The sequence below is a fragment of the Papio anubis genome, chromosome 4 (genome assembly GCF_008728515.1).
Source record: "Papio anubis isolate 15944 chromosome 4, Panubis1.0, whole genome shotgun sequence".
Taxonomy (NCBI): domain Eukaryota; kingdom Metazoa; phylum Chordata; class Mammalia; order Primates; family Cercopithecidae; genus Papio; species Papio anubis.
Window position 1 is genome coordinate 17,016,308 of NC_044979.1, and position 12,804 is coordinate 17,029,111.

Below are 12,804 nucleotides of genomic sequence, written 5' to 3' on the forward strand. Positions count from 1 at the left end.
TGTTTTAATTCCCAGTCAGCTAATTCAAACATCTCTACCACATCCGGCTCTGATGCTTGCTCTGTCTTTGAATTGTATTTTTTGCCTTTTAGTATGCCTTGTAATTGGTAATCTGATATGACATACCAGGTATAATGAACTGCTAGTAAATAGGCCTTTAGTACTGTAGGGGTAATGTGTGAAGGGAGGGGAAGCAATGATCAGGTCTCAGGCTTTAATGAGCCTATGTCTCTGGACTTTGAACTTTATAAGTGTTTCTCAGTTTTTTCTCTTCCCTTAGGTGGGACAGAATGGCTAGAGTGGGCTGGAATTGGCTTTTTCCCTTCTCCCACATGCAAGGCTGCAGCTGAGTAGAATTAAGTATTTCCCTTCCCCAGTAAGTTAAACTTTCATAATGCTCCAGCAGGTTGGGCTCTGGTTAACTTGTTTCTCCTGAGGACAGGCCTTGTTAAGAAGAACAGAATACTGTGGCATATTTCAAAATGGTTCCTTTTCCCCACCAGTGCCAGAAGTATAAGGTGATTTTTCTCTGATATTTATTGTGAGCTCCTGGTTGAGCTTCTGGAGGTATATCTCACAATATTGTGGGGGACTCCTTATGACTGGATCCCAGGAGACTGGGACTCCTCTCAGAGCTAATCACACTGAGCTTCAGCAATTTATCAATTATAGTTCAGGTTTTCCTACCCTGGCACTGGTTTCCAAAGTGGTTTCCAGTATGTGTCTTCGTTAAGTCAAAATCCCGTGTATTCACCTGTCTCTCCAATCTTGGGGGCAGCAGTTTGCCCTATGTCCTCCCTTCTCCTTCAGATACAAGAAGAGTTGCTGAGTTTTCAGGTTGTTCAGCTTTTTATGTATTGTTAGGACAGAGTGACAACTTTCAAGCTCCTTACATGTGGAACTGGAAACTGGAAGTGTAACTTCTTTTTTAAAGTTAGATTTATTAGGGTATGCTATATACACAGTAAAATTCATACTTTTAGGTACACTGTTTTACACATTTTGACAAATGCTGCAGTCATATAACTACCACCATAACAAATATATATAACATTTTCAACATCCCAAAAACTTCCTTCATAACCCTCTGTAGCCAACCCACTCCCCACACCTTCAGCTCCTGACAATTACTATGTTTTCTGTGTCTAGAGTTTTGCCTTTCCCAGAATGTCATAAAATAGAATCGAAAAGTATGGAGCCTTTCCAGTTCAGCTTTTTTCCTTAGCATGAGCTTGAGATTCATTTACACTATTGTTTATGAATGGATGTATCAATAGACTATCAATATTCCATTGTATGGATGTACTAGAATTTGTTTATTCATTCACCAGTTGATGGACATTGGCATTGTTCCCAGTTTTTGGCAGTTAGGAATAAAGCTACTATAAATATTCATGTATGGGTTTTTGTACGGACAAATGTCTTCATTTCTTTTGAATAAATACCTGTAAGTGTGATTGCTGCTCCTATGGTAAGTATATGTGTAATTTTATAAGAAACTGCCAAACCATTTTCTAAAGTGGCTACCATTTCATATTTGCACAAATGATATCCAAGAGTTTCAGTTGCTGCATTTGATGGGTTTTTGTTTGCTTTTTTTCTCGTTTACGCTGTCCTAATAGATGCATAGTGGCATCTTACGGTAGATTTATTTTGCATTTCCCTAATGACTAAAGATTTTCTTTTAGAATTTTTACAGTTTTAGGTTTTATATATAGGTTTACAATCCATTTTATGCTAATTTTTATATATAGTGTGAGGTATGGGTTGAAGTTTACTTTTTGTATATGTTCAACTGTTCCAATACTGTTTGTTAAAAAAACTATCTTTTCTATTATACAGTGAATGGCTTTGATGCCCTTGTTAAAAAATCAATTGTCCATATGTGTGTGGGTCTAATTCTGGACTCTTTCTTCTGCTGATTTATATCTCTTGTTTTGCCAACACCACACTGTTTTGATCACTGTAGCTTTAAAGTATTGGAAATAGATAGGGTAAATCCTTAAACTTTGTTGTTTTTCAAAATTATTTTGGTTATTTTACTTCCTTTCTCTATATAAATTTTAGAATCAATTTGTCAATTTCTACAAAAAGCCTTAGGAAACACTGATTGGGATTGTATTGAATTTATAGATCAGTTTTGGAGAGAATGACATCTCAGTACTGAGCCTTGCAATCCATGAACACAGAAGTATCTCTATTTACTTGGGTCTTCTTGATTTCTCTCTTCAGTGATTTGTAGTTTCCATCATATAAATCTTAAACATATTTTGTTAGATTTATCCATAAGTATTTCATGTTTTCTGTAAAGGTATGTCAGTGTTAGTGTCCTATTGCCTCTATTATTACATAGCTATATTTTGGAAAAATAAATATGGTAACTATTATTAATGCAGTAAAATAATTATTTTGTCTAGAGTTTAAGTACAACTACAAGTAGAAGTCATTTAGAAAGTACTTTAATTTCCATTAAAAAAAGGGCAGTTCCTAACCAAACAGGGCCCCTCCTAATCTATTCTGCTATGTACAGAACTGGTTGATACTGTTAATTTCACAGAAATTGTTGCCGTCCCATGGTAACTGATTTGAATGACTATAAAACATTCTTTCCTTTTTTTTTTTTTTTTTTTGAGACGGAGTCTCGCTCTGCCGCCCAGCCTGGAGTGCAGTGGCCGGATCTCAGCTCACTGCAAGCTCCGCCTCCCGGGTTCACGCCATTCTCCTGCCTCAGCCTCCTGAGTAGCTGGGACTACAGGCGCCCACCACTGCGCCCGGCTAGTTTTTTGTATTTTTTAGTAGAGACGGGGTTTCACCGTGTTAGCCAGGATGGTCTCGATCTCCTGACCTCGTGATCCACCCGTCTCGGCCTCCCAAAGTGCTGGGATTACAGGCTTGAGCCACCGCGCCCGGCCCATTCTTTCCTTTTTTAAGCAAAAAAAAACCTTTTCCAGGTGAAGCAGTTAGCAGTAGAATAGAGGCTTATCTGTTTTGATTTATATTTGTTTTAATTATAGCATCTAGAATCAGTAATTGTAGTCAACTTGTTATTTACTGTTTGTCCCCCCAAATGAATTTTTAATAAATATGAATAAAGTCTACTAGACATAATTACACTTACCTAACTAGACCTATTCTAGCTTTTTAACAATCTTCTGAAGTAAGCACTACTAGTGTGCATTTGGTAAACACAGGTAAGGGAAACTGAGGTTCAGAGAGATTGAATGAAATTACCAAGAGGACAAAGCCAGCATGTCACAAAATGAAATTTGTCTCCAAAGATGTGCTAACTTAACCTGTAAGGCTGCTTTGGAGGCATCAAATGGATATTAATAGATTCCCAAAGAAAAAATCCACATCTAAAATCTGGGTGCTCTACAGTCCTCCCCATCAATGTGCTCAGGACTAAATGCAAACACCTAAGGAATCAAATCCACCTAAACCAATGTTTCTAACAAAGTTAGGTACAACTTAAGATACTTTAAAATCCCAAGATACACACATTAACTCAAATGCTTGGGTTAAACTCTAGCTGAAACTATTATACTTTCTCACGTTTCTCTATCAACTCATTTTTACACCATTTTTTCTCTCCAATACAGATGCTACTTGGGAAGTAGGTAGCAGTTTGGAATATGAGTTTCAGTTTAGGAGAAAGTAAGTAGCACACTCACAAGTTTAAGTTAATTTGATATGAATATATTAACTCTGAAAAAAGCTATCAGAAAGGATCCTAAAGCACTGTACTTACTCTGAACAGTATTTAACACACTGAGAGATTTAGTAAATGCCTTTGAGAGGCTGACCTTAAAAAAAAAATTGTTGTAACTCAAAAAGTCTTTTTATATTAAATTTTTTTCCTAAATTGCTTGGCAGAAGACAGCTAAAATCACAACCTGTAATTTATCATTCTCCTGCCAATAACTAAAAGTTCTAAATAAAGCAGCACTGTAGCATGGAATAGCACTTTTCGGATTATCTACTTGCAACATTCCGAATTCAAAATTCTTTTTTTCCTCTGTAGTAACTATGGTACAACGAATCTTGACAGCATTGCAAAAAGGAAAGGCTTGTTCTTTTTAAACAGCCTTAGGCTCCTGCCATTTTGTGAGGCTTACAGAATTCTGAACTCAGGAAAGACTTACTTGATTACCTAAGAGCCCTGGGGCATGCTTATAAATTAAGTTTTATAAATTTTTAAATTATAAATAGCAGCAGCAACAACAGTAGTTTAACTACAAGGGAAAATCAATTCCCTCAAACTGAAGACTCTCTCAGACCCTGGGGGTTGCCATGCTCTGTAAATTAGCGTTTGGACAGGCAAGGGGTCTTCCAGGAAAATGGTCTACCCTTGGATCAATGACATATGCTATTTGGAATATTGGCTAAAGCAATTCAAAAAATCTACACTGACACAGGGGAAGACAAGCTCTCTAATTTAACCAACACCTGAATCAGACAGGATTTATCTTGGAGAAGCAGAAATGTGAGCAATTAACTGTCATTATCTACTGCCCCCTCAGAAATTCTAAACTGGGAAAAAAAGTATGGCCAACTGAAATGGCCTCTCCTATAGTTAGGCCTCAGGATGGCTAACGAATAACTGAATAATCCCCATTATATTAAGGTTTGAAACATGAAAGAAGTTTGAATGAAGGTCTGACATATATCTATGTGTGTATGCCTAGTATTTTGAAAACTGGACCAAGGTGCTTATTAAAAGAAAACATAGAATTGTTAAAAGATATACAGTTGACTCCTAAAATTACAATAGCAAAAATAAATTCACAAAAGTCAGCCTAATCAAAGAATTCCAAAGCAGAAAAAGAAATTCCTTAACCAAAACAGAAAATCACTTGAGTATTATTATTGTTATTTATTCTAGAAGATTATAACCAGAAAAATCATGAGAAAATTTTCATTAAATCATGCAACAAATATTTATTTATTGACTTCCTCCAATGTGTCACAAAGCTTACGTTAACCATCAGCCAACTGATCTCTCAGCTCTCTCTCCATTTATCTGGGTCTTCTTGACAACTGTTTGCTCAAAGTGATGTTATTAATCACTGTCAAAGCTCAAATTCAAAATTCCTAACTTCTTGAAAGAGCAGAGCTTTGTTTACATAATGCCTTCAAGCAAAAAACAACAGTGATACCAACAATTTGCTTGACTCCCGAAAACACTGTGAGACTCACAGCAATTTAATTTAGATGTCAGAATTACACTGCTTTCCCTATCTACTTTGTCTACACTGCCTACCACTTTAGGTATTCCCAAAAGGATGTGGCTATATTTACAGGTTTTATCTATTTTAAATATCAAGATAATAAAGCCAGGCTACTAGTTCAGTCTTCACAAGGGACTTGCTATTTGTCATTGTGTATACTTAAAGCAAACAAATGATCAGCACAAATCTGTCTTCACTAAAGAATCTTACAATGCACAAGCACAAAAACGGTTTAGGTCAGGGATATTATCTTCACAACTGACAAAAGTACATCAAGTATTCACCTCCACCTGACCTGGAGACTTATCGTAAGAGTCCCACAACCAAGTTGGGAAACTTCCCAATGAACTGAAAGGACCTCTGATCTAGGTCCTCCTCTTAATTATTTGAAGTTTCAGGCTATCAAAACTCAAAAAAGTTACAGTATATACACAAATTTTTCATTCCCAGGCTCGCTCACCCACAAATGCTAATTCCCCACATTGACAACCTACTGGACTTTGTTTCCACTTTCAGCAAAGAGGGTATGACTCAAACTACTGGTCTCTCCCAGTGGGATAAATCCAATGGGAATCTTACTGAAGGTAGCCTACAGGGAAAAAAGAAGAAGAAAGTTTTATTGTTATGATCAGAAAATCAGGCTTAGTGGAGAAGCACAGGTGTGTCCACTATGACAAATAACGACCCTGTATCTGCCTCCCCATCTCCTTTCCCACATCCCTAGACCAGTAATCAAATAAAGCTAGGCGGGTAATTTCTAAAACAAGGCAGTCAATGACAACAAAGTGACTCAGAATTTGGAAGAAATATTTCAGTACTCATTAATGACAACTGTTTGAAAGAAATTTGGTTAAGATAATGTGGGGTTTGAAGATATTAGATCAATGCACTAGTGCAACAGAGACTGTATTACATTGTCACATTATTTGATAAAGTTGCAGATAATATTCAACTAAAAATGTCTACCATTTATACAGTGACCAATGATAGGTGAAGGTGCTTTATAAACTATCTTAAGTACAAATAAGGCAAAGAGAATAAACAAGTTCAAGTAATAGATGGTACTGGCATAGTAGTTAACTTAATTAAATGCCACACATACAATAGATACTATAAGGTTCAAAACAATTCTGAGCACAATGTATTATTACCAAAGGGACTGAGAAGGATCTTCTAGCTATTGTAGAAAAGTGCATAAAATAATGTTACAAAAACATCCATGTGCCCACAACCTAGATTTAACAAATGTCAACATTTACCTTTTTGCTTCATATGTTTTAAGAAATAAAACGATAGAAAAATGAAAGTCCCTTCTAAACCTATTCTCCTCTCTCCCCTCCCAGAGGAGACCATTATCCTGCGTTTGGTGTGATTCCTTTACATCCACATTATTATTCTTTTGCTACATATCTAGGCATCCATTAACAATACATAATATTGTTTTCTGAATCTTAAAACATTGTGGAAATGCATAACATACCTGGGCAACCTGCTGTTTTTGAATTCAATACTTTTGAGATTTAGCCATGTAGATATTTATACATTTAGTTCATTCATTTTAACTGTTAGATGATTCCCACTATGCCACAATTTCTTTACAAAAAAGTTCTTTGAAAAAAATATTCCATAACAAAATTTTAAATAATCATTGTCAAAGTTATTGGATACCATCAATTACCAAACCAGAAAAGTCCCCATGTGTTAATATATGTGTTCTATGACATGGGTAGCAGCATTTTCTTTTCTAAAATTCAAGAAAGCACAATGTATACCCATTTTAAAATATAAAATGGAAAAAAAAGTAAAAGAAAGAAGAGCAATAAAGAACAGAAAAATAAAAGTTAAAATGCAATTACTTTCTTAAATGCTCACCTCATCTGTTCGTCGAAGAACTCCAGTAACAACCTACAAATGCAATAATAAAACATTATTATAAACAATATGTATTTCCTGTATAATAAAGAATTGGATTCAATTTTCATAGACCATAAACTTATTCCTGTTTTCTTCTTAGAAGCTCTGTTAAAAGATGCATTGGATCTTAAAACATATCGTATTCTCCAATACAATTAGCGCTAAATTAGATTTTATTTTTGACCTAGGATCTACAATACAATAAAGGCTAAGATAAAATGATTATAAAAACTCCAAGTCGTATTAGTAAAAACATATTTTAAGTTCTATAAAATGGGTATAAATGTGATGTATACATCAATTATACAGAAAACCCTAGTTTACTACTATAAAGTACATTTACAGGAAAAAAGCACTTTGCTACACTCAGAGAGTGTGCACTTAACAAATCGTTCTTATTGACAAATATGAAGGACAATATTCTGTAAAACTGTGAAAAATACCTAAATAAAAAATTTCTCGTAATTCCACCATGCCAGATAACCAATTATTATTATTATTATTATATTATTCTTTTGCAACAGAGTCTCACTCTGTCACCCAGGCTGGAGTGCTGGATCTAGGCTCACTGCAACCTCCACTTCCCAGGTTCAAGCGATTCTCCTGCCTCAGCCTCCCCAGTAGTTGGAATTACAGGCGCCCACCACCATGCCCAGCTAATTTTTTTTTTTTTTTTTTGAGACGGAGTCTTGGAGTCTTGCTCTGTCACCCAGGCTGGAGTGCAGTGGCGCCATCTCGGCTCATGGCAAGCTCCGCCTCCTGGGTTCACGCCATTCTCCTGCCTCAGCCTCCTGAGTAGCTGGGACTACAGGCGCCCGCTACCACGCCCGGCTAATTTTTTTTTTGTATTTTTAGTAGAGACGGGGTTTCATTGTGTTAGCCAGGATGGTCTCGATCTCCTGATCTCGTGATCTGCCTGCCTCGGCCTCCTGAAGTGCTGGGTTACAGGCGTGAGCCACGGCGCCCGGCGAAACCCCGTCTCTACTAAAAATACAAAAATTAGGTCAGGAGATCGAGATCATCCTGGCTAACACAATGAAACCCCGTCTCCCAGCACTTTGAGAGGCCAAGGTGGGCGAATCACCTGAGGTCCAGAGTTTTTTTTAGTAGAGACGGGGTTTCCCCATGTTGGTCGAACTCTGGACCTCAGGTGATCCGCCCACCTTGGCCTCCCAAAGTTCTGGGATTACAGGCGTGAGCCATCCTACCTGGCCCCAGGTAACCAATTATTAATCACTTGTTTATATTTGATATACTTCCCTCCAATCCTTTTTCTAATCAGTACACATTTTTATATGACTGTAATTATACCAAATACACAATTTCTTTAAAAACATTTTGTAAAGTAAAACCTGACCCAGGTCTCCTCCCTTCATCTTCTCCTGCCTCACTGAATTTCAGGAATAAACGGGGCTGTTGAGAGGTCTACTTCCTTCTTTGTAGGCATGCTATCAATATTCTTCACACTTCATTAAGAAGCCATAAAAACAATTACAACATCATTAGCACAGCCTTTTTAAAAGAAGCTTACTAAATTAAGTCAAACATAGGACAGTACTCTGCTGTTAGCTTCTGATCCCTGAACACTGGTAAAACCAACAAATGGGGACAACAGGCAATCAGGAATGAGGGATGAATGTAAATTACAGTATACAGGATTGAATAATTAAGCAGTGAGTGGGATCACCTGCACTGGGCTCTTCAGGGGTTTCCAAAATACAATGAATACACTACTCTGCTGCTAGAAAAGAAGAGTACTTGCAGGGTAACATACTTATTGTCCTTAATAGACCGAAGTAAGCATTAAGGGTATCTTTATTAATAAATTTTATGTTTTAAAAGTAGTTTTAGGTTCACAGCAAAATTGAGAGAAATACAGAGATTTCCCACGTCCCCCTGGCCTCCTATACGTGAACCTTCCACCCATTACCAACATCCTTCACCAGAATGGCACGTTTGTTACAATTGATGGACCTACATTGACACATTATCATCATCACCCAAAGTCCATAGCTTACATTAGGGTTCACTCTTGGTGTTGTACATCTACGGGTTTCCACAAATGTATAACACTTATACATTTGTGTATAACAAAGACACAAAATTTGTGTTAAACAAATTTGTATATAACCCAAATGTATTCACCCTTACAGTATCATAACGAATCATAACGAATCGTTTCACTGCCCTACCAATCCTCTGTGCTCTGCCTATTCATCCCTCTCTTCAACGTCTGGTAACCTCTGACGTTTTCACTGCCTCCATAGTTTTGCCTTCTCCAGATATCAAATTGTTGGAATCACACAGTATGTAGTCTTTTCAGACGATCCTCTTTCACTTAGTAACATACATTTAGGTTTCCTCCATGTCTTTTCATGGCTTAATAGCTCACTTCCTTTTAGTGCTGAATAATACCTATTGTCGGAATATACCTCACTTTACTTATTCATTCACCTACTAAAGGACATCTTGGTTGCTTCCAAGATTTGGCAATTAAGAAGAATGCCGCTACATGTGCAATTGTGTGGACACAGGATTTCAACTCCTTTGGTAAATACCAAGGAGCATGACTGCTCGACTGTATGTTAACAGTGTGTTCAGTTTTGTAAGAAAACACCCAACTGTTCCAAAGTGGCTGTACCATTTTGCATTCCTACCAATAGTGAGAGTTCCTGTTGCTCCACATCCTTGCCAGCATTTGATATCATCAGTGTTCTGAAATTTCGGCCATTCTAATAGGTGCATAGTGGTATCTCATTGAGAATTTGCAATATTAAAACAAAAGCAGATGCATACATCTTAACATGTATACCTCTTCCTATTAATGTGGTATAATACTATATGTAATGGAAATGACATGAGAGTGGATAGGGGAATCTCTATTTGTTTATTTTATAAGAAACATACCTGATGATGGAAACTAATGATTCCATTACAAACAGGGCTATTTCATAAGAGTCTTCAAAATATAACAAGATTATCCCATCCACCACCATTTTTTCTTCTATTATATTAATATTATCAAACTTAAATATGATAATACGAAAATCCTTCTATGTGCTGGGTAGAGGGTTTACAAAAAGCAATGAAATGGAAGTGCATGAGAAAAATTTAAAGCCATCCTAGCTTTAGAGAGCAACAATCCGAAAATAATGAATTAAATAATTTCTTTAAATTACAACATACCATTGCTCTAGGATTTATTTTCCATTTTTCTCACCTTCAAAATAGCTTCAAAGAGAAAAACAGTCATACCTCCTGCAGTGTCCCATCTCCTCCTGCAACAATGATCACATCTGTGTTTTCCATCAGTTCCAGGAGTTTCTTGGCTTGTCCCTCATAATCTGTCTGAAATACCAAGGAGGCCTTTGATGAGTTTATCAACCTAGAGCCACAAGGTTAAAGGTTTAAAAATGTGGGATATCTTCTTTAAAGTTTTACATTGACTCTCTTCATAAATTTTACACAATTGATAGACATGAAAAAAATAGCTATCAAAGCAATTATGTATAGTTGTTACAGTTTTACACTTTTAGAGCCAGAGGGACCTCAGAAACCATCTAGTCAGCTCTTTACTTTGAAAATAAAATTCAAACCCAATAATTTGTCTGTTACACAGCTAGCTAGTCAAAGGCATCATTTCCAGTTCAGTGCCGATTCTATTACATCCTTTATAGGAAGTCAACTGTACATACAAATAGGGAGAAGCAGATGTAATGACAAGAGCACAGATATCAGAGCCCAAGAGACCTAGATTAAATCTCAACCCTTCTACTTTTTACTGAGTGACCTTAAATTCTATGGATCTTAATCTCCTCATCACTGAAATTATGTATGTTGAGGGAGGGAATAATGATAGCTTCTCTGTAAAACAGTTGTAAAGCAGTCTGTAAAGCAACTGGTAAGGTAAGTGTTCATAACTGGTATTGCACTAAATAAAAGGAGGTTATTATTGTTTTGTTATGACCATATATAAAGAAATACAGGTATGATTCAAAGTAGTCACAAAACAATGCCTAAGACTTACCATTTTTATTGACACCATTTGATCTCAGACACATACACAGACTTAAATGAACCATTTAATCCACCAATAATATGTATACCTCTAAAACCAAACACTAAATTTCAATAGACATAATGCAACTAATATTAAAATAGGAAACACTCCCTCCAATTGGTATCACACTATACATACTAATAGATAAAAACTAAATGCCTGGATTTCAGATGGGCTCAAGCACCTGTGGCATTATATATATATAATATATATATATAAAATATATATATTTATATATCTGGGCCAGGGGTGGTGGCTCACGCCTGTAATCCCAGCACTTTGGGAGGCCAAGGCAGGTAGATCACAAGGTCAGGAGTTTGAGACTAGCCTGGCCAACATGGCGAAACCCCATCTCTACTAAAAATACAAAAATTAGCCAGGCGTGGTGATGCACACCTGTAATCCAAGCTACTCAGGAGGCTGAGGCATGAGAATTGCTTCAACCTGGGAGGTGGAGGTTGCAGTGAACTCAGATCACACCACTGCACTCCAGGCGGGGCGACAGAACAAGACTCTGTTTCAGGAGGAAAAAAAAAAAAATATATATATATATATATATATATCTGGTCTCTGTCCTTGGTTCCTGGCACAGAGCTCCTAAAACCCCTGGAATTTCCTGAGTGATAAAAATGTCTTTTGTTATTCATGGCAAGCCCCTCTCAATCTTGCCAGTTTGTGCTAATGAGGTGATTGGTGGGCCCCTGAATAGCTTCAAGATGGGAACTGATCACCAGAAGGACAAGCAGGGAATTTATTTTGTTAAGACTATATCCCCAATACCTAGAACAAGGCTTAGCTCATAGTGGGCACTAAATAAATATTTGTAAAAACAAATTAATACATGTGAAAAGGTATATGAATAAAAGAATAAAAATTTTAAAAGATCTTGACAGATTTGACAGACCATAGTTTCGAAGACAATAAAGATTAATATTAATATATTTGAGGCTCTGATCTTAGAAAAAAAATCCCAAATGCACTAAAAGAGGAAGGATTAAAAAAGTGGCCTAACAGTTGTCCCTTCCCAGAAAAAGAATCTAGACACTGACCTTACACTTTTCAAAAAACTAACTCAAAATGGATCACAGGCCTAAAGGTAAAATAACATAGGAGATAATTTAAGTGATCTTGGGGTTGGTGATGAGGTTTTAGATACATCACCAAAAGCAAGATCCATGAAAGAAAAAACAAATTGATAAATTAAAATTCAGTAAAATTTAAAACTTCTGCTCTATGAAAAACATGATTATAAGGATAAAAAGACAAGCCACAGCCTGAGAGAGAATATATGCAAAATGCATAGCAAACAACTTGCATCTAAAATATACAAATAACTCTTAAAACTCAACAAAAAAAAGCCAGCCCAATTAAAAGGGCAGAGATCTGAATAGACACCTCACCAAAGATCTACAGATGGATAATAAGCATATGGAAATACACTCAACATTATATGTCATTAGGGAATTGCAAATTAAAACAATGAGATTTCATTATACATTTGTTTCAGTGGCTAAAATCCAAAACACTGACAATAGCAAAGACTGACGAGGATATGGAACAACAGGAACTCTAGTTCACGGGTGGTAATAATACAAAATGGTA

At 36.4% G+C, this 12,804-nt stretch overlaps 1 protein-coding gene across 5 annotated transcripts in view; it reads right to left on the reverse strand.

The window, feature by feature from the left end:
* AGK (acylglycerol kinase) overlaps positions 1-12,804 on the reverse strand; it is a 144,310-nt gene that overhangs the window by 38,901 nt on the left and 92,605 nt on the right. For all 5 annotated transcript variants that reach the window (XM_003896693.5, XM_009203987.4, XM_009203988.4 and 2 more), the window contains 3 exons: positions 10,398-10,490; positions 7,101-7,133; positions 5,723-5,817 (listed from right to left, as the gene is read on the reverse strand). In XM_003896693.5, coding sequence (XP_003896742.1) covers positions 5,723-5,817; positions 7,101-7,133; positions 10,398-10,490 — 221 coding nt within the window. The remainder of the gene's footprint in view (positions 1-5,722; positions 5,818-7,100; positions 7,134-10,397; positions 10,491-12,804) is intronic.